Source organism: Diaphorina citri, unplaced genomic scaffold (genome assembly GCF_000475195.1).
Source record: "Diaphorina citri unplaced genomic scaffold, Diaci psyllid genome assembly version 1.1 scaffold167, whole genome shotgun sequence".
Classification (NCBI taxonomy): domain Eukaryota; kingdom Metazoa; phylum Arthropoda; class Insecta; order Hemiptera; family Psyllidae; genus Diaphorina; species Diaphorina citri.
Window position 1 is genome coordinate 134,425 of NW_007377604.1, and position 22,871 is coordinate 157,295.

A 22,871-nucleotide genomic window follows, 5' to 3' on the forward strand; every position below is an offset into this window, starting at 1 on the left:
TCTTCGATTTCGGGACGATAAGACCTTAGCAGTTACAGTTCCCTCTGTCAAACCTCTTGAAAAAAAAAAAAAATATCTCAAATGTCAGTTTTGAGTCCCTGCATCCCTGCTCCTACCTAGATATCTGCGAATTACGTGTACATCCGCTCCTCTAATCAAAGGTTTGTTGAAAGCGTGGGGTCATTTTTCGCCTGAATTTAATCGAAATCGGACGAGCCCTTCGGGACTTATTTTCATGTACGGCTTTTTTCAAAGAAGTTTGATAGAGAAAACTAGCTGTATCTGCTAAAACGAAGGGAGAAGAAAGACAGGATAGGAGAAAGCCAGCCGTTCCGAGAACAAACCTTATCTGTTCAGAATAATATACGCCCCGGGCGGGAACCGAACCCGCGACCTAGTGTTTACAAGGCAGACTACCTTCCAAGCTAACTAGGCTGGCAATGGCATTTTTTACCTGATCTGCGGCACTGAAAAGCTCGCAGCTTTGGAAGAAAAAAACCTGCAGCCAGCAGAATAACCGATGACCTATTGCTGATTCTACTGGCCAGAATGTAATATTATTATCTTTTAATAGATAACTATTGGCTAGTCATATTAGAGAAGGTATTCCTGGATATTCCAAAAATCTTGTCCCTTGCCTAGTTGGCGTGGAGGGGATAACCATGCCCACATAGGATAATAGAAAGCCAGTCCACATAGGATAATAGAAAGCCAGTCGTGCCGGGAACGAACATTTTCCGTTCAGGATAAAATCCGCCCCGGGCGGGAATCGAACCCGCGGCCTAGCGCTTACAATGCAGACGCGCTACCAACTAAGCTAACTAGGCTGGCGAATTGAGCCGAATTTCAACTCTGTGTTTTAGTTTTAGGCCATTAGATACTTAGTAGTTGTCCACAACGGGGTCCCGACCCTCGGTCATAGTCTAGTTCCGACCCAAGAGAAAATAAACAAACCATGCTAATGAATAGAAAGATCCTCAACGGAGCACTGACTATTAGTGTAGGTATTTTCCTTTCATAATGTTAATGTTAAATATGTTAATGCACATTAACTTAATTCGAATTTTTCTTTCTCAAATGTTAATGTACATCAGGCATGTCAAACTCAAAATGTATAGAGGGCCATTTTTGATATTTGTTGAACATTGGCGGGCCGCAGGTATTCACCCCCCCCCCCCCCCAGTAAAAAAATTGTTGTAAAAAAAATTATGGGATTCATTTGTTTTTTAAAAGAAATACTGTGTGTGGAGTCTCCAAATCTTGTACGTCTGAACTAGATCCAGCGTGCTAGTGATTTTAATCCAAATTTTAGTAAGTAGGTAAGAGTAGATATTATTTTTATTAGATACGTTTACCAAGAAGTACGAGTACTTTTTAACTTCATTTTGTTTCAAAGATTAAAGTAATAAAAAAAAATAATAAAAAGTCTCCTTGTGAAATATTATTAATTTAATATTATACCCTTGTGGCTCGCAGCGGGCCGTACAATTTGACCAGGCGGGCCGCATGCGGCCCGCGGGCCGCCAGTTTGACATGCCTGATGTACATTAACTTCCCCTCCTCTCCTTTCACGAATTTTGTAATGTAGCTTTTTTCTCGCATTACATTACGATCCGCCATCTTGTTTTACATTAGGAACGTAGGCGGTTTTTGGCGGTAAAATTTTAAATTTCATCAGCTGATTTTTTTAATCGTCAATTTTTACCCCCACTACCAAACTTCTTCCCTTTTATTATCCCCACCCCTGGAAAATCCTAATGTCAATGCGCATTAACATTACGAAAGGAAAATAGGCTTTATAGTACCGACTCTCGCAGAAAAATCAAGAAATTGAGCTGAGGATTTTTTCTACGATGGTTCCATAGTCCAAATTCGCTTCGTTCGGTCATCGAATGGTCAATGTTGTCAACCAATGGCAGTACCAGTTAGCAGTTGCAGTCTCCAGGGGCTGACAGCTGGGCTACTCCGGTGACAGTGATGGATGACTTTAAATTGGCTCTCCATGGTTACCATGGAAACGCGGAGACAAGTTCACCAGAGAGGCCGGTCACTCACGGGTCGCAAATTCGCAATCGATGTAAAGTTGTAATAGGTCTCTCTCTCTCTCTCTCTCTCTCTCTCTCTCTCTCTTTTAAGAGGTTTGAGTGTTTGACAGAGGGAACTGTAACTGCTATGGTCTTATCGTCCCGAAATCGCAGAGAGAAGGAAGACAGGATAGGAGAAAGCCAGCTGCTTCGAGAACGAACATTATCCCATTAGGATAAAATCCGTCTCGGGCGGGAATCGAACCCGCGGCCTAGCGCTTACAAGGCAGACGCACTACCAACCAAGCTAACTAGGCTGGCGTAATAGGTCTCTGCACACGAAAATTTCTCCAAAATTTAATGGACTTTTCTTTTAAGAGGTTTGTAAAGTTGTAATAGGTTTGTAAAGTTGATTAGGTGCCTTTACACGACCAATCCAAAGTCCAAATGGCCAGCCTAGTTAGCTTAGTTGGTAATGCGTCTGCCTTGTAAACGCTAGGCCGCGGGTTCGATTCCCGCCCGGGGCGGATTTTATCCTTATGGGATAAAGTTCGTTCTCGGAACGGCTGGCTTTCTCCTATCCTGTCTTCCTTCTCTCTGCGATTTCGGGACGATAAGACCATAGCAGTTACAGTTCCCTCTGTCAAACCCTTCTCTCTTCGATTTCGGGACGATAAGACCATAGAAGTTACAGTTCCCTCTGTCAAACCTCTTTAAAAAAAAAGTTCAAATCGACTTTTTTAAGAGGTTTGAAGTAGGGCACTGTATAGCTGATGAGGTTTTATATGTCTTCTCTTCGCTTTCGGGACGATGGACAGGGTATGAGAAAAACAGCCGTTTCGATTCCGAGGTCGCAATCGAATCGAAAGAAATATAGATATTAATAATAATAGTGCTTATTTATACTGCTCGCATAGGACTGAAAAGTCCCTTTACTCCAGCAGTAGGCTACTACTATTTGAGAATTTAAATTATATTGAGGATAAAATTCCATACCTCGGCTGGGATTGAACCCACGCCCTCCTGTTTACCAGTCGAGCGCCTTGACCACTACGAGTACTTTTTAACTTCATTTTGTTTCAAAGATTAAAGTAATAAAAAAAAATAATAAAAAGTCTCCTTGTGAAATATTATTAATTTAATATTATACCCTTGTGGCTCGCAGCGGGCCGTACAATTTGACCAGGCGGGCCGCATGCGGCCCGCGGGCCGCCAGGTTGACATGCCTGATGTACATTAACTTCCCCTCCTCTCCTTTCACGAATTTTGTAATGTAGCTTTTTTCTCGCATTACATTACGATCCGCCATCTTGTTTTACATTAGGAACGTAGGCGGTTTTTGGCGGTAAAATTTTAAATTTCATCAGCTGATTTTTTTAATCGTCAATTTTTACCCCCACTACCAAACTTCTTCCCTTTTATTATCCCCACCCCTGGAAAATCCTAATGTCAATGCGCATTAACATTACGAAAGGAAAATAGGCTTTATAGTACCGACTCTCGCAGAAAAATCAAGAAATTGAGCTGAGGATTTTTTCTACGATGGTTCCATAGTCCAAATTCGCTTCGTTCGGTCATCGAATGGTCAATGTTGTCAACCAATGGCAGTACCAGTTAGCAGTTGCAGTCTCCAGGGGCTGACAGCTGGGCTACTCCGGTGACAGTGATGGATGACTTTAAATTGGCTCTCCATGGTTACCATGGAAACGCGGAGACAAGTTCACCAGAGAGGCCGGTCACTCACGGGTCGCAAATTCGCAATCGATGTAAAGTTGTAATAGGTCTCTCTCTCTCTCTCTCTCTCTCTCTCTCTCTCTCTTTTAAGAGGTTTGAGTGTTTGACAGAGGGAACTGTAACTGCTATGGTCTTATCGTCCCGAAATCGCAGAGAGAAGGAAGACAGGATAGGAGAAAGCCAGCTGCTTCGAGAACGAACATTATCCCATTAGGATAAAATCCGTCTCGGGCGGGAATCGAACCCGCGGCCTAGCGCTTACAAGGCAGACGCACTACCAACCAAGCTAACTAGGCTGGCGTAATAGGTCTCTGCACACGAAAATTTCTCCAAAATTTAATGGACTTTTCTTTTAAGAGGTTTGTAAAGTTGTAATAGGTTTGTAAAGTTGATTAGGTGCCTTTACACGACCAATCCAAAGTCCAAATGGCCAGCCTAGTTAGTTCCTACTAGGCCAGGGTTGTCCAACCCGCGGCCCGCGAGCTCATTTCTGTGGCCCGTAAAAGCCCGCGAAGGACCGTGTAGAAGGCCCCACCTGTGAGTTGAATTTTCAACTTTGCGGCCCGCCAACTCTCTTCCTTGGTCTCTTGTGGCCCTCGGGTGTGCAAAGGTTGGACAACCCTGTACTAGGCTATGGTCAATGGTCGGTTCTCAGTTGTGGAAGTACACTAAATGATCCCTCTACATCTACACACTGAAGTCATTCAAAGTTCTACCTGATGTTTTTTAAGCAAGGCGGCGGGGCCTATTCCGGATAGCTGTAATAGTTTGGGTGACTCGATAGCTCCGGCTGCTAGAATTACTTCACGCCGAACTCTTACGATCTCTCCCGACTCCAGACGAACACCTTGTGAAGTCATTCAAAGTTCTACCTGATGTTTTTTAAGCAAGGCGGAGGGGCCTATTCCGGATAGCTGCAATAGTTTGGGTGACTCGATAGCTCCGGCTGCTAGAATTACTTCACGCCGAACTCTTACGATCTCTCCCGACTCCAGACGAACACCTTCGGCTTTGTACGAATCGTCAATCACTATCTGAAATAGAGACGTTTTTTTGGAGAGTTGACCGAGAACAGTGCTTCTCAAACTGTGTGCCGCGAGGTCGGCTTAGCTGTGCCACGGAAAGATTGGAATCTTGTAAATAGTGTCGCGGTGGCGACAAGTTTGAGAAGCACTGGCCTAGAGTATTATAATTTTGTACACAGTTTCTTTGTCCAGGGGAACTGAAACCCCCAGTCTTTTACCTTTTCAAAGAGAACAAAGTCAGCCTAGTAAGCTTGGATGGTAGCGCGTCTGCCTTGTAAGCGCTAGGCCGCGGGTTCTTCCCGCCCTGGGCGACGGATAATTATAATAATAATAATAAATTTCAGATACGTATCTCCAGTTTCTATTCTTGAATCGGTCTGTCTGTCTAAAAAGTCCTTTCTAAAAGTTTGCAGTGTCTGCGATTTGTTTATCAATCTGTGATTATCCGTAAAATTCAGTGTTTATTGTGCATACTTCGCCTGATTCTCCCGTTGTAATTAGGAAGTGTCTTGTTAAATTTTTAATCAAAATCAAAGTGTGATAGTGTTTTTTAGAGGTGTTTGTGTTATCATTATCACAGCTCCTATCTTCAAATGCCTTTAGGCAGCTTTCAGATAAAAATTGGTGTGTAGTGCAATCAAGAATTAACAAGGAATCATAAGGATCAAGGATCATTAGTGTTTGAATCAATTTGGATATCTACACCCATCATTTTGTCACTTGGATTTGCAATTAAATGGTAAGTTGGTTGTGACTGTCTCTTGGCTAATATTGGGTTTGGGGACAGAATAATATTTACATATTGCATTGGCAATCTCTCCATCAACCTTGGAAGAAGATGATGAAAAATTGCTACAAAAAGGAGCAGTCAGGGAGTCACAAGTGAGCAGTGACCAGTGTTATTATAAGGTTAGGTTAAACAAAAAGAAGTTTTCCTTTTCATTGTTGAGGCTTCTGAATAGTTACCTACTGTTTTAACTTCCATTTGACATCAAGAGTCAAATTTTCCTTTTAAAATATCCCTTATTTTAGGAAATCATTTGACTAGGGTTTTAACATCACTTTGAACAATTAGGGTCTTCTCATGATGAGGGTTTTATCCTCCATTTAGTGGCAAGCTACCCAACTCCTCAATTTCACCTAACCCAGCCTGAGTGGAGCCAGGACCCATCCAAGTAGCTTGTACAAACCATGTACTCGTACATCCAAGATGGCATGCCATTGGAATTGTTTCTATTTCCAAAAAGGAAAAATAAAGGCCAAAGGTGTACCCTTTCAGGAAACTGAACACAGGTCAATTTGTCGACTCCAATACATTGGCCGCCAAAGCATATTCTATGGTGTTAAGTTGTTTACCCACAGGCCCCTATGCTAGGATATTTTTAGAGTGAAAGCAGTTTTTTCTATGAACTACTTAGTAAAAACTTGAGTAAATAATTAAAACAAGTTGTTTTGAATTGAATATTATGTTGAATTCTTACTAAGTACCCACCTAATTACTTAGTCATATTGTTCACTTTTTATTATTAATCCAAGTTCTTCTCTATAAATTTCACCTAAATATAACTCAAACTATTTACCCAGTCTCTCAAGCTAGGATGTTTCTCTCAGTACCTATCTCTGTAAGTAAGTACTTGCTGACTCTTAATTTAGTCCTGTAATTATTGATGTAGGTAACTAGGTGGAGTATTTAGTAATTAGCCCTAGCAAAAAAAAACCAGTTTAAGACTTTTCTCAATTCATGGATTTACCCAAGAGGGGGATACCCATTGAAGATATAAAAACCTACTTAGGTACCTACTTCTATTGAGTACTCATCTACTCCTCTTACTGGAGAAGTACCACAGTCCCCAGTGAGAACTGGTGCATTCAACATGCTATTGCTGCTGGCCAGATTAGTAGGACTATGTGTTGGTCACATGACATTGACAGATTTGTCGGGAGGCAAATATGAACTGAGGCAATGTATATCTAGGTACTATTGAGAGTATTGAGTTGTCCATGTATTATCTTCAGGGTGTCCTGACCACATAAGTAAGGTGTATCTCCACATATAAAAAAAAACCTGTCCACTGGTTCAGTGGAAACTGAACAATAGACCTTAGATGGTTGGGATGTTGGGAATGGGTTTTCAATTTTACCCCCATGAACCCATTCTAAGTTTGGTCAATCAAAACGTGGACACCCTGTTTATCTGATATGATTGGATTTGATTGATTGGATTGTGAATGTTATCCAACCATAGGTGAATAATTAGATTACAGACCACAGGAGATAGATAGATAGATAGATACCTACATAGGTATTGGTTGTTTTTCTCACAACATATTGCTGATCTAGGCCTAAAAATACTCGGGGATTCCAACCTGCGATCAAAACTAAGTACCTGATTATGGTCAAATCTCAAGGGTTGACATCCAACCTGCAGTCAAGCATTTTTGGGTCGGGTGAAGTGAAATCTTATATTACCTATAAGAACGAGATCCATTCACTCATTCACATTTCACACACTGATCGCTCTATCTCAAGAACCACAACACCTAGAAAGCTGAAATTTGGAGACAGCAAATTCCAGCAAATCCTCTGGCGGTCGGATCCCAGTCAGCCTATCAAGCAATATGAAATCACTCGCGTATGTTTCGGTGTCACGAGTAGTCCATTTCATGCACTTCGTGTGCTCAAACAGCTGATAAAGGATGAGGGGGATAACTATCTTAACCCGTTGAAATATTTGCAATCGAAAAACGAGTACAATTTTTTGTCGATGTGGGATTCGAACCCGGGACCTTCTGCATGGCAAGCAAGCGCGTTACCACTGGACCATCCGTGCCCCCAAATAAAAGTAATTAAATAGCCCTTACCTTCTCCTCATCAGCAATGGACAGATACTTCCTGTGTTGATCATTGGGAACATCAAACGCTTTCTGTGCGTACGAGTAGAGTTCGTCTTGATAGTGCGAAAATTGACCGCTAGAGGCGCCTACTTTGTTTGTGATTGTGTAGAGAACTTCGATGTAGAGGGCTTCCATCTGAAACAGCGAAAAAAGGACTTTCTTTACTGTACTAAAAATATACAAGTTTTTGTTATAGGTATTTTTACCGGGCTAAATGATATACATTGGTTCCATCTGATTCAGTGAAAGGGACTTTATTTACTGCACTATACCTAACTATAAAATATACGAGTAACAAGTTATTGCTTTATTTCTATTGTCTAGCTGGGGGACGTTAAACAGGGAGTAGACCAGTTAAGACTTTAATCTGGCTGGGGGATTTTAACCAGGGAGGATAACAGCCTGAATTCCCCTTGCTAAAGAAATAGCAAAGGTTGAGTGCGAAGGGCAACCGCTCGAAAAATTTGTAGCCAAAACCAAATGTCAGCCCAAAGCAATCACCCTAGGGCTGATTGAGAGGCTGACGGTCTGTACACGGGAAAAGACGAAGAAAAAGAATGCTTTATTTCTATTGGGCTAAATAATATGATATGTTAGCTACAAATTGATATGTAGCAATATGATACAAATTTAAGAAGAAAAATAATTAAGAAGAATTCCCTAAAAGTACTCTAGTACTTAAAGGGATTTATTCCAAAAGAACATTTTATTGTTAATGTGACATAAAATAAACTTCAATATTATTATTATTATTAAAGATATAGAGATAGAAAATATGTACTACAAAGATATACACATAGATATAGAATTAGATAGATGAGGAGCTTGGATTCATTTTTTTTTTTTTTTCATCAGAAAAGCAAACAGGAGGTTTCAGAAACATGACAATACACTTCGAGACCTAATTTATGAAATGGAGAGTTTATAAAGGAGAGAGAAAGAGAGAGAGAGAGAGAGAGAGAAAGAGAGAGAGAGAGAGAGAGAGAGAGAGTTTATAAAGGAGAGAGAGAGAGTTTATAAAGGAGAGAGAGAGAGTTTATAAAGGAGAGAGAGAGTTTATAAAGGAGAGAGAGAGAGTTTATAAAGGAGAGAAAGAGGGATGAAGGGACAGAAAGTAAGTGGAAGTGAGAGGGAGAGATAGGAAGTGGAATGAAGAGAGAGAGAGAGAGAGATGACTAAGTTTGGTTTCCGCCCTAGCCGGAATTCGAACCCAGCACCGCCGGATTGAGAGTCAGTGCTCTTGACCATTTATCTCTCTCTCTCTCTCCTTCTCCCCTTTCCCAAAGTTTTCAAGATAATTTTCCTTTCCCTATCTCTCCCTACCCCCCATAATGTATCAAATATATGAGACCTTGGTTAGACTGCGGGGGTAAAGGGACTTTTCAGTCCTATCCCAGCAGGATAAACAAGGTATATTCTATTCTATTCTCCCTATCTTTCTCTCTCTATTTCCCTTCTCTCAGATCCCTCCCTTAGTCTCATTCCCTCTCTTCCTTTTTTCCTATCCTTCCCTCTGTCCTTACTCAATCCACCTCTTTATATCTTACTCTGATACTCTCTCTCTCTCTCTCTCTCTCTCTCTCTCTCTCTTAGAGAGGGAAGTCTCTTCCTCTATCGTCCCATCTTTTTTTATTTCGATGTTTCACTATTTTTCTTTCCAATATTTTTTCCCCTCTTTCTCTCTCTTTCTCTCTCTTTTTCACCCTCAATGGTTTTTATCCCTAGGAAACAGCCCTTTCGTTCCTGGGTCCCAGATTTTCATTTCGGATTCATACACCTGATGGATAATTTATAAGGTCAATTTGATTGAAGAACGAAGAAAGTTCTAAAAAAAATTAAATTTTGATTAGCAATTTATTATGTCTATTCCAAGTTCTCTTTCGTTCCCTATTAGGTATTCAGTTTTGATTTTTTTTTGCTCTTTCTAGGCTTTTTTTTTTTTTTTTTTTTTTTTTTTTTTTTTTTTTTTTTTTTATGGTGGTTGGGGGGGGTTTGTTGTTTTTCAACCAACTGGTATTGATTATGAGCTTTCTTTTCAATGTCGACGATTTTCAGTTCAATTCAAAGTTGTTGTTTTTTTTTTTTTTTTTTTTTAGCTGATAATACCAACTGGTATTATCAGCTTTCTTTTCAATCTCGACGATTTCAGTTCAAAGTTGTTTTTTTTTCGTTATTTTTATGGAGGACTCACTCACTAACTTTGTGAAGTTCCATGAAATATCTACATGTGTAAATATCTAGGTACATATTTGTGAAGTCCATCAGGAGTGACAGGGCTTCGGGAAAGCATCAATTTTTTCCTGTCTCCACTTTCAATGGGGTATTTTTCCACTCCACATTTTCCATAGGGATATTTTGTCATTTGGAACGAAAAGGAGGAGGGAGAAGAACAAGGAGGAGGGAGAAGAACAAGGTAAGAGGAAGAATATAGAAAGGAGAAGAAGGAAAGGAAAAGGGACGAGGAGAACTGTCATTGGAACAAGAAGAAGGGAGGATTGAGACGGAGAAGATGAACAAAATGTAGGAAAAAAAAGAAACGAGGATGGAGAAGAAAAAGAAGAGGACGAGGAGGGACAGGAGAGAAGGAAATAAGAGGGGCATTTTCCAGCATTTTTCAAATATTTTAAGATAATATGAAATTTCCGACTAAAGATTTAAGAAAAATAAAAAAATAAAAAAAAGTTGAATTTTTGGACACTTTTAAATGATCCCTTATGACATGAGGACTATTTTAAGATAGGAAATTTTCGATTAAAAATCGGCCGCCTTATGCGGCTCGGGACTTAGATTTTTTTTTTTTTTTTTCAAATGTGTATTCCCAAATCCTCCGAAATAATGTTTTCAATTATTGGAATGCACTTAATGTTCATAATTTTATCAACCACTGAGAGAGTTCAATTATTTGTAAACCAAAAAATGGCCTTAGTTTGGGGGAAAAAAATCTTGAATTATTAGTTTCCAATTTTCAACATTCCAAGAACCCCTGTAGAAATGGAATTAATTGTTAATTCAACTTCCAAGAACCCGTATAGAAAAATGTGGGCTATTCTGGACATTTTTGTACACTCTCAGATACTAACTTTTGACTTTTTCTGCTTTTTCCAAGTAGAAAAAACTCGCTGTAGACAGTTTGTTTGAACATAATTATCATAAAAAAACTGTTTTGCTTCATTGTTTTTTCTCTTTTTTCGGGGGAAAAGTTGAATTCCAATTTCTTTTTGAGCATCTTTTTTGTCCTATCCTCTCAAATATTAATGTACAAATTTTTTACAGTAACCATTAGGTTTTTGCCAGCGTACCTTACCATTCTCTTCTGTTTCCTGAGTTTTTTTGAACAAAAGCCAACGGAGGATACCTTTCTCATTTTCTGGTTGTTATAGGACAAAGCCACATATTGTCTTTTTTTTACTTTCTATTATTTTCCTTGAATTATGTACCTACAAAATATTTATTTAATTACTGCGTTCTGTTTAAATATGGTAAATTTATTCTTACCTTTTTTTCTAGTCAGTCCTCAGTCCTACATATCTCAGACGGGCAAATTGTGTTATAATTATCTACTGTATTCCTCCGTTGTGCTTTCTTCAGAAAAACAACCTTAACAATTACATAATAACTCCTTGTAAACAATAACGTGTCTTGTGTGTTGTACAAAATGAACAAGGTTTCCATCTACTTTGTGGTTTGGTAGGCATCAGCAAGCGTTTTTTTTTCTCAAGCCCTTCAGTGTCCACGTTCAAGGTTTTTGTGAAGTGAAAACATAGTGTCTATCATTCCACTATCTCATTTTCTTTTTAGTTAAATTCCTTTTAGGGATGAGCTTTTCATTTTTCAGCAAAGTCACAAGTTTGGGTCGGAGTTGTGTTTTTTGGGTCACTAGAAAGCTGTTTTTCTTCGAAGCTCGTAAGTACTACAGTTGCTCATTTGCGCAGTCAAAAGTCTTCTTTACCTGGGCCCGAAAAGCCCCTTTTGAGCATCAACCAATACTATTGGTTAGGGGGCACGGTTGGTCCAGTGGTAGCGCGCTTGCTTGCCATGCAGAAGGTCCCGGGTTCGAATCCCACCATCGACAAAAGTTTGTACTCGTTTTTCGATTGCAAATATTTCAACGGGTTACTTTCTGGTGTTCTCGTGTTGAGCCAGCACCTAAATGGGAAGTATTGTGTCTCTTCTCGCCCATCTGATGAGAGGCATACTACGGGATGGGCATGCTACGACACAGGCCACAAGCATCTAATGTAGCAGTTGTTCCATTGCTACAAAATAAAAACGGCGGTGGAACACTCATCTTTTTTTTTTTTTTTTTTTTTTTAAAAAAAAACCTTTGGGATAGGGTGTAATCAAATTTAAAGTGTTTTCGCCAAGCCCCGCCGCTGACTTTGGAATATTCTTAGTCTTACATCAGAGCCAAAACTTCACAATTTTTCGTCGCAAAAATTTTCAAACACCCTGTATAGATAGCAATTTCAAATATAAAATATTAATCGAGAATTATTGGAGTGATGGAGTGTCGTTAGAATAGAGTTGCACTTTTCCAGCTTGCACGAAAATGGATGTTTTAGAGTGCTTCGTTTAAACATGGGGTTCTCAGTCTATTTTAAAGGCGTCCCTTTTCAATCAGTAAAAAAAAATCTAACGCCCCCGCTCCTAATAGCAAAAAAAAAAAAAAAAAAAAAAAGCCCAACTAATCTGATTAAAATAACCAAATTCTGCCCTCCAAGAGCCTGGAGAGTAGCGCAGCAGCGCAGAACAATAAGTACGGTTGCGCTCTTCCCGCCTAGCGCTCGGGGTTTACTTTTTCCTAAACAGATAAGGTTCGTTCTCAGAACGGCTGGCTTTCTCCTATCCTGTCTTCTTTCTCTCTTCACTTTCAGGACGATAAGAGAGGAAGAGAGCCTGAGAGTGACCCAGAGAGCTATTAAAAAAAGCCAGCCTAGTTAGCTTAGTTGGTAGTGCGTCTGCCTTGTAAGCGCTAGGCCGCGGGTTCGATTCCCGCCCGGGGCGTATTTTATCCTGATGGGATAATGTTCGTTCTCGGAACGGCTGGCTTTCTCCTCTCCTGTCTTCCTTCTCTCTTCGATTTCGGGACGATAAGACCACAGCAGTTACAGTTCCCTCTGTCAAACCTCTTAAAAAAAAAAAAACCTTTTCTCCCTTCAGTTTAGATTTTCATGGGTGTTCCCATAATATTTTAAACACCCTGTATGTGTACTTTGTATTGTATGTTAGAAATATATTTCCAAGAAAACAATTTACAACCGGAGGCAGAGAGGTAGGACAGCCAAGATTGTCTTTCTCTTAACCCTTTGACATAGTTCACAGTTAATAGACTATCTTGAGATGATGCAAAATATTGGAGAAAAAAACTCCCTCTCTCTAAAATAGGTACTCAAAATCTTCCACCTAAAGTCCTAAACTTGAGCCGAATCGTGTCTTTCCCCAAAATTCATGAGACTGTTCGAAAGGTGGAATAATGACATAATTATTTGAAGTATAGGGACAATGGGTACCTACCCATTTGAACAAAAGAGGCCAACGGCGAAGATTGACGAACAATTTTTTGGATTTTCGTCAGGTGATCCGTATTAACCAAAACTTGTCCCATAAAAGAAATAAAAAAGAAGAAGAAGAAGAAAACATTTCCTCATTAGCTACGATAACCTATTCTATTCCTTCAGGAATTTCCAATCTCAAGATGAATCCTATGTTACTGAGTAATATCTTTGAGGTCCTCTTTTACAGACATCCTGAACCCATCCCGCGGGCATAGAAAAGGGCTAAGTGTACAAAAACTGTCAAGGGAAACGTTGAAATTTTCTTTTTTTTTCGGTGAATAAAAGATAAAAACTGTTCGCCTCACATCATACTTAATATGGCGGTTTTCTCTCCCTCCAACCCACTTTTTCCCTCTCTTCTACCCACTTTTTACCCTCTCTTCTACCCACTTTTACCCTCTCTTCTACCCACTTTTTTCCCTCTTTTCTACCCACTTTTTTCCTTCTCTTCTACCCACTTTTTCCCTCTCTTCTACCCACTTTTTCCCCTCTCTTCTACTCACTTTTTCCCTCTCTTCTACCCACTTTTTCCCTCTCTTCTGCCCACTTTTTCCCCTCTCTTCTACCCACTTTTTTCCCTCTCTTCTACCCACTTTTTTCCCCTCTCTTCTACCCACTTTTTTCCCTCTCTTCTACCCACTTTTTTCCCTCTCTTCTACCCACTTTTTTCCCTCTCTTCTACCCACTTTTTTCCCTCTCTTCTACCCACTTTTTTCCCTCTCTTCTACCCACTTTTTTCCCTCTCTTCTACCCACTTTTTTCCCTCTCTTCTACCCACTTTTTTCCCTCTCTTCTACCCACTTTTTTCCCTCTCTTCTACCCACTTTTTTCCCTCTCTTCTACCCACTTTTTTCCCTCTCTTCTACCCACTTTTTTCCCTCTCTTCTACCCACTTTTTTCCCTCTCTTCTACCCACTTTTTTCCCTCTCTTCTACCCACTTTTTTCCCTCTCTTCTACCCACTTTTTTCCCTCTCTTCTACCCACTTTTTTCCCTCTCTTCTACCCACTTTTTTCCCTCTCTTCTACCCACTTTTTTCCCTCTCTTCTACCCACTTTTTTCCCTCTCTTCTACCCACTTTTTTCCCTCTCTTCTACCCACTTTTTTCCCTCTCTTCTACCCACTTTTTTCCCTCTCTTCTACCCACTTTTTTCCCTCTCTTCTACCCACTTTTTTCCCTCTCTTCTACCCACTTTTTTCCTTCTTCTCCTTCCTCTTCTTCTTCTTCCTCTTCTTCTTCTTTTTCTTCTCCTTCTCCCCCTCCTCCTCTTCTTCTTCATTTCATCGTCATCTTCTTCTTTATTTCCTTTCTTTACCTTCCATCTTCTTCTTTACGTCCGGTTTTTGCCTTCTAATTTTGTTTTACTCTTTGTCTCCTTCTCCCCCTCCTTCTTCTTCTTCTCCCCCTCCTTCTTCTTCTTCTCCTCCTTCTTCTCCTCCTCCTTCTTCTTCTTCGTCATCTTCTTTATTTCCTTTCTTTACCTTCCATCTTCTTCTTTACGTCCGCGGTTTTTTCCTTCTAATTTTGTTTTGCTCTTTGTCTCCTTCTCCCCCTCCTTCTTCTTATTCTTCTTCTTCTAATTCTTCCTCCTGACAAGTAAACACGTATAAAATTTGCTCCTGTTTAATTCAACTAAAAAGTGGTATATAGTTGTTCAAAATATTTCCGGGTTTACAAATAGATTAAAACAATTGCAAATAGTACAATAAACTTCCGATAGATTGCTAACTAAAAGTGTTTTTTTTTTTATTATCTAATTTCTTGAATCAAACTAAATAATTGCCTATATAGGTATTAACAATGCAGTGTTTTGGTTGTAATAGTAAATTACCATCAAATGGGAATTACGTTCATTGTAATGCATGTAATGAAGATTATCATTTCAAGTGTACAACTTTAAGTGAGAGATCCTATACTACGATGTCGAAAGCAAACAAGCTAAAATGGAAATGTCAAGAGTGTAGGAAGAATAACATTAGTCAAGGTGATAGTGGAAAAGTAACAAGAAAGAGGAAGGATTCAGTAACTTCCATAAGTAGTTCTGAATTGTTGGATAATCTTGGTGGCGGAGGCGGTGGCGGGTTGAACCGCAGTAAGTCAATGGATCCCATGGAGAATATCCTTAGTCGATTTGAGGAAAAACTTTGGAAGAAGATGGACAAAAAGTTCAATGATATTGAGCGCTACATGGAATTTTCGTCAGAGAAAATGGATGACTTTTTTAAGATGATGAAAGAATTACAAAAGAAGTGCATTTTGATGGAAGGAGAGCAAGAAATTATTCGTCAGGAAAACATGGAATTGAAAAGTAAAGTTAAATCCTTGGAAGCACAAGTACAGGAGAATTCGCAACATTTGAATCATGGTAATAAAATTGAAATCGTAGGTTTGCCTGCTACTGTTAATAATGAAAAGGAAACTGTTTCGAAAATTTTGGAGAAAGTGAATGGAGTAAGCATTGCGGAATCTAATTATGACATGGAAACGAGGAAGTATGAAAATCGACTGAATGTAACAGTGCAATTTCATGCCAAATCTCTAAGAGATAAAATCATGAAGAAAAAGTTGAGTGAAAGGAAAGTGAAACTTGGTGACGTAGTGAATAGTGGAGATGTTGATGATACAAAATTTGTATATCTGAATGAGAGCCTGTCTCCTTACTATGGGAAATTATTTTCAGAGGCAAAGAAAATAAAAAGAGACAAGAACTATGCTTATATTTGGGTAAGAGATGGAAAGATCTTACTCAAGAAACAGGAAAATTCCAGACCCATGCAACTGAAATGTATGGACGATCTGGGAAAAATCTAGATCCACCACTACAATCGTTGTAAATAATAATATGTAAATATCATTCATTTGTTATGAATAATAATGTCAATCAATATTTAAATGACATAAAAAAGATAAAAGTTCCAAGTTTCAATGTCAATTATTTCGAAGATTGGATTTCCATGTTAGAAAATTCAAGATTTAATTGTGTTCATGTAAATGTTCAAAGTTTAAAAAGAAAATGGGATGAAGTATTGATGATATTTGATGAATATTTACCTAAACTTGATGTTATTGTGTTTACTGAGACACATCTAAATGAAGAAGAGGCTGAAGTTTACAAGTTTAAAAATTTCCATCAATTTTTATTCAGTAGGAGTTCAAGAAAAGGAGGAGGAATAATTGTTTATGTAAAAGATTCATTCAAAACGGAAAGATTGTTTTATACTTTTGATGAGACGGAGAATGTGATCTTGAAAATAACAAATACGTTAACCAAGGAAGAAATTACATTAATATCAATATATCGACCCCCAAATAATGACGTAAGTAAATTTATACAGGATCTGAACTGGTGGCTCCAAATGACGGTTAAAAAGAACGAAACTGTTATCATGTTGGGGGATATAAATGTATGTACACTCAAGAAAAGCAATGTAAATTCGAACTATTTAAATGTTCTGTACAATAATAATTTGATACCTACAATAAAAAGACCTACCAGGGAATGTATCTTAGGAGATAATTTAACTTCGTCTTGTATAGATCACATTAATGTGAAAATTAAAAAATTCAATCTAATAACATCAGTCATTATAGAAGAACGGATTGCTGACCATTATATGACTGGAATAATGATTTCAAAAGAAAATCCTGTACATATTCAAAAAGAAAATGACGTGAAAGTTGTTCAAGTTATCACGGAGAAAAAGTTACAAGAAGAAATTATGAAATTACATTGGGAAGAGTGTAATAACATTGACGATCCAACACTGTTGTATGAAGCTATTAACGATAAATTCAAATTTTTGTATTCGAAGTCCAGTAAAAATGTCCAGAAAACAAAAAAAGATATTTTATCTCCTTGGGTCGATTATCAAGTAAAAATGGAAATTGAAAAGAAGAAAAGATTGTATACATGTTGGAAAAATAATAAAATGAATAAAATAAGGTATGAAGAGTTCAAAAAACAAAGAAATATAGTTACAAACTCAATAAAAAAGAAGAAGAGAATTTACTTCTATCGTTTATTTCGATCAAATGAAGGAAACATACAAAAAATTTGGAAAACTATTGATCTTATGTTGGAAAGAAGGCAAAGAGAAAACAATGAATATAAATTGAAAACCAACTTTCAAACCAATGATATGCAAGAACTGGCAAATAAATTCAACAAAAATTTTGTGAAACAAATTAGTGATTTAAAAGAAGCTAATCAAGGGGCAACATTAAATCTTCAATTAAATGAATATGAAGAACAAAATAAGAGAACAAGTTTTTATTTAAAGAAAGCAACGGATATGGATATAGAAAAAATTATTAGTAATTTGAATAACACTGGTCCTGGTCTTGATGGTATCAGACCAAAAGAGATTAAAAACTACAAATACCTATTTATTCCATTAATAAAGAAGTTAATTAACTTAATAATTGAGAAAAACAAAATACCAGATTTACTAAAAATATCTTCAATCACCCCTGTTTATAAAAAAGGCCCGGTAGACCAGTTAAGCAATTATAGACCAATTGGATCCTTACCAGTTTTTGAGAAAATATTGGAAAAATATTTACATACGAATATGACGAAATACCTTGATGATCAACAAATTATACCCCGATTTCAACATGGATTTCAAAAAAAAGAAGTACTTACACCTTACTAGAAGAAGTATCAGAACTTATTAATCCGGCCCTGGATAACAGAATGTATGCAGTCATTATCGCAGCCGATTTAAGAATGGCATTTGATTCCATTTCTCATTCAAAGCTTGTAGAAAAGTTCAAAAGTATTGGCATCCATAACTCTTTATTATCGGATTATTTTAAAAATAGAAAACAAGTCACAAAAATTGGAAATATCTTGAGCAATGAAGATGACATTGAATCAGGGCTTGTTCAAGGGGGAATATGTTCACCGTTGTGGTATAATGTATACACACATGACATAAAATATTTACAATTGAAAGGTGAAATTAAGATGTTTGCGGACGACACAGCCCTCATTAGTATCAACAAGGACCTAAATGTTGCAATAAAAGATGCTCAAGATGATCTGATAACTTTGGAAAAATATTTTTATAACAACTCAATTTTTATGAATCATCAGAAAACGGAAACAATAATAGTAGGAAATATACGTCATCCATTAAATTATTATAATAAAATAATATGTCACACAAGAAAATGCCTTGAAAGAGAAATGTACAAAACGAGATGTTCCTGCCCAGAAATAGAATATAAAACTGATATCAGATATTTGGGAGTTTACATAGACACTGAGTTTAAATTCAAATCGCATGTAGACATCATCTGTAAAAAACTCAGAATAGTATTATACAAATTGAACAAATTCTATGTGATCAATGTATCTATGTACATCAAAAAGATGTTATATTATTCCCTAGTAGAATCCATTTTAAGATATGGGGTTACCTTATATGCATATGCACCTGAATATGTAATAAATTCACTTTATAGTCTTCAAAGAAAAATCATTAAAAAAATTTTCAAGATGGAACCACAATACTTATTGACTCCTGAGCTATTATGTAAACAAATTCTTTTAGAACACCACTTCCATAAAGAAGAATACAAACAAATAGAACAAAACCAGTACAACATGCGAAGACCACATTTAATTAGAACCAGAGCATACACTAATTATGGAACAAGAATGCTGTCAAATTTAATACCTACATTAATTGAAGACTTATTGACTCCTGAACTATTATGTAAACAAATTCTTTTAGAACACCACTTCCATAAAGAAGAATACAAACAAATAGAACAAAACCAGTACAACATGCGAAGACCACATTTAATTAGAACCAGAGCATACACTAATTATGGAACAAGAATGCTGTCAAATTTAATACCTACATTAATTGAAGAAATATGCGGAGATTTTCTTGATGAGAACAATAGAAGAGTTGCAAAAATCAAAATCAAAGAAAAGCTTGTTGAAGTAAATCGAAGGAACAATTGAAGAAAACAAAGGAATAAAAGAAGAAGAATCACCTACACCCCCAAGAAGTTTTTGTAAGCTTTGGGGGTGAACTAACCTTTGTAATTTTTGTTTTGTTAAAAATAAAGTATTTTCGTTCAAGTTCAGTTCAGTTTCCTTCTCGTCTCTATCGCTCCTCTTGAGTCTCCGGTTTTATCCTTCCTTTCTTTTTATTGTGTACTTTTTCCTTTTTACCTTTTCTTATCTATAGGAAGGAAAGTAATGTAATCGGTCAAATTTTCGATGGTCAGTTTTAGTGCCCAAACACGTTTTGAGGTCCCTTAGACCTAATCCAAAGTTTTCAGCCATTGGTCCGCGTGTGTCGTGTGTGTGTCGTCTGTCTGTAAACCGATATTTTTACCGCCTTTTTTGCGGATTTGCCGTTTTTGACGGTTTTCACCGATACTGCACTAAACCATCAGAGATACACTGTAAACAGGTTACCAATAGAACAACACCTCAACTAAGCATCATTCAAGTCATAAAGACAGGTCGGTGATTTCACTACTCGTTCTCTCTCTCTCTCTCTCTCTCTCTCTCTCTCTCTCTCTCTCTCTCTCTCTGTCTCAAGAATCATGGGATTCATGGGGCGTTAAGAAAATATTTTCTTGATTTTTTGAGCGGGGCCCAAATTTTGAGTTCTGCTCCACAGTGTTTTGGCATTTGTGCTGAAGGGGTGATAAATTGCCCCGGGCTATTTATTTTGAACACAGATTCGCCATCAGTGTTTCTTCTCCTTCTTCCCCTTCTCCTCCTTCTCCTTCTTCCCCTTCTCCTCCTTCTCCTTCTTCCCCTTCTCCTCCTTCTCCTTCTTCCCCTTCTCCTCCTTCTCCTTCCCCTTCTCCTCCTTCTCCTTCTTCCCCTTCTCCTCCTTCTCCTTCTTCCCCTTCTCCTCCTTCTCCTCTTTTCTCTTCCGATGTCTCTTCCATTTTTACTTTCCTTATCCTATAGGAAGGAAAGTAATGTAATCGGGCCAAATTTTCGATGGTCAGTTTTTAGTGACAAAACACGTTTTGAGGTCCCTAGAGCCTAAATCCAAAGTTTCAGCCATTGGTCCGTGTGAAAAACAAAAAAAAAAAGAGTAAGATCGTTTGAGTAAGACAGAGAGAGAAGGGAGAGAGAGAGAGAGGGAGAGACAGAGAAGTAAGGGAAGAAAGGGAGAGAGAAAGATAAAGGAAGAAACGGGAGAGATGAGGGAGATAGAGAGAGAGAGAGAGAGAGAGAGAGAGAGAGAGAGAGAGAGAGAGAGAGAGAGAGAGAGAGAGAGAGAAACGGTAAGACACTTGAAATTTGGTATGTATCTTTCAAATGTGACAAGAATGCGACACGAAACTTTTGGTTAAGATCGGTGCAACGGTTGGCGGAATTTTACCGCTTTTTGGCGGTTTTCGGTGTATTTTAACAATATCTCGGGAACGGTATGAGCTAGAGACTTGTAAATTGGTATGTATGTAGTTCACAAATGTGACAAGGATGCAACACAAAACGTTTGGTTGAGATAGGTGCTGCGGTTGGCGCTATTTTGACCGCTTTTGGACAGATTTCGACCGTTTTTTGGTGGTTTTCAGCTATACTGACTAAACGGTTAGAGATATTGTAAAAGTTAGGGTAAAACACTCAAATAAGCATCATTCAATAGGATAAGGAAAGTCGTGTGATGTTCACACCAGTTTTTTTTGGACTTGGTCCGCTCTGCCTTTTGCCCATTCAACTGGCTACTGGCTAACAATTCAATGCAGTTGTAGGTGCTTAACTATGTACATACATATTACAAAACACTACAAAATTAAATTATTCTGTTCCCTTTGACTTTGTTTTATATCTGTTGACAAGCAGCATATCCGTTTCGTCTACTTTAGAAGTTTCCTTCTCCTTCTTATTAAATATTGTTCTTCTGTTTCTTCTTCTTCCTTGCCTTGTTCTTCTTCTTCTCCTCCTTCTTCTTCTACTCCTCTTCCTCCTCCTCCTCCTTCAGAACAATTTTCAACATAAACAGACAAGACAAACTTCTTCTTCGGGAGCATATAACTTGCAGAGGAGAGCATAAAACTAACTTGCTGAAACTCGTAAAACAAAGGAGCTAGCGCGAAATGCTATGCAACAAGATTGAATTATGCTCAAGCTCTTCCTGTATTATCTTTTGCCAAAAGCAATATCACAGGGCCGTGCACAGGTCGGGCCCCGCCAACCGGGGCTAACTTTAACATCGGTAGCTTTCTTATTTTTTTAATAGGTTGATAAGGGCCATATTTCGATGAAAAAATTGCATTTTTTTTTTATATAGGTTTGCTAGAGGGAACTGTAAACTCTGCAAGGAAATGGAGGTCTTATCGTATAGAACTCGAAAGCAAAGAGTGAAAAAAGAAGAAGAAGAAGTGTTAAATGACCTTATCGATATTGAAATCGATAATCTACAAAAAGGAGGGAAATTTTGAAAAATAATTTTTTGTTTGTTTTTGTTTTGATGTTTTGAAAAAAAAAAAATAAAAATAAAAAAAAAATGTAAAAGTGAGTTCAGTTCTGAAGAAAAATTATAAGAGATAAGATGTTTTGCAAATTTTAATTCAAGTTGTTGAGTCATTTATTTCATTTTAACAAGAAGAAGAAGAAGAAGAAGAAGAAGAAGAAGAAGAAGAAGAAGAAGAAGAAGAAAAAAACTTAAAGAGAAGAAGTATAGAAGGAAGAACAAGGAGGAGAAAAAGAGGAGGAGTATTTTTTGGAGGGATAATACGGTTGTTTCTAAGGCCCCTTTGAAAAATCTGTCCGTCTCCGGGGCAAATGTTACCGCCTGGACCCCCGTTGGACCGCCCCTCAGTACTGTGATAGCACGAACATCTAATTTCCTAATACATGATACCCACTCCCACATTCAATTTATTCACATAAAATGCATGTTGGAAAGTTCTTAAAATCCGAATAATGTTTATTGAAATCGTTTTGAAATTTTATTTATGTTTTAATGTGATATCGTTTTTTCGTTTTATTTATGTTATGGAATAATGTCAAGGTTGAATGTAATTTATGTGTTCAGATACTTATCTAATATGCAATTCAGATATTCGAGTATGTTTTAAACTTGTAAGTTTAGTACCCAATGTTCAGCATTATCTACTTTAATCGAGTAGCGACCAGTGGCGGCATTACCAGTGTAAAAATATTATTGGAATATGGAAATTGATTGCAAAGGAGGCAGTTTAGTAATGTTGTGATATCCTCAAAAGTTGGGAAAAAGCTCTGCTTTACCACAAAGAATTTGAGATTTGATTTGATAAGGAAAGTAAAATTTCGCGTTAATCAAGGTTTCTTACCTCTTTGGGTTGAATCCGGAAGGGCGGCGGGAGTTTGATGCCCACACTCACTTCACTGGGCGGGGTCTCATCTTCAGCCACCTCATGTATAGCCATGAGCCGCCTGTTCTCCAACTTCCAGGAGAGCGCCGAGTAGCTCTCGAAAAAGGAGCCGTCCGTCTCTTGAACCCTGGAACAGACACAATGGATCGAACGATTCAGGATAGCTCTTTTGCTAAAGTTTTAGACGAGGAGGATTCAGCTTCTCTTACTCTTTCCCTTTTCTCTCCTCTCTCTCTCTCTCTCTCTTACTCTTTCCATTCTCTCTCTCTCTCTCTCTCTCTCTCTCTCTTTCTC

The 22,871-nt window shown here is 38.0% G+C and overlaps 1 protein-coding gene across 1 annotated transcript in view; it reads right to left on the reverse strand.

The window, feature by feature from the left end:
- Positions 1-7,629: 7,629 nt before the first annotated feature.
- LOC103505354 overlaps positions 7,630-22,871 on the reverse strand; it is a 31,711-nt gene continuing 16,469 nt past the window's right edge. The window contains exons 3-4 of the mRNA XM_026820682.1: positions 22,536-22,704; positions 7,630-7,812 (exon numbers count right to left, since the gene is read on the reverse strand). Of these exons, the coding sequence (XP_026676483.1) occupies positions 7,630-7,812; positions 22,536-22,704 (352 nt within the window). The remainder of the gene's footprint in view (positions 7,813-22,535; positions 22,705-22,871) is intronic.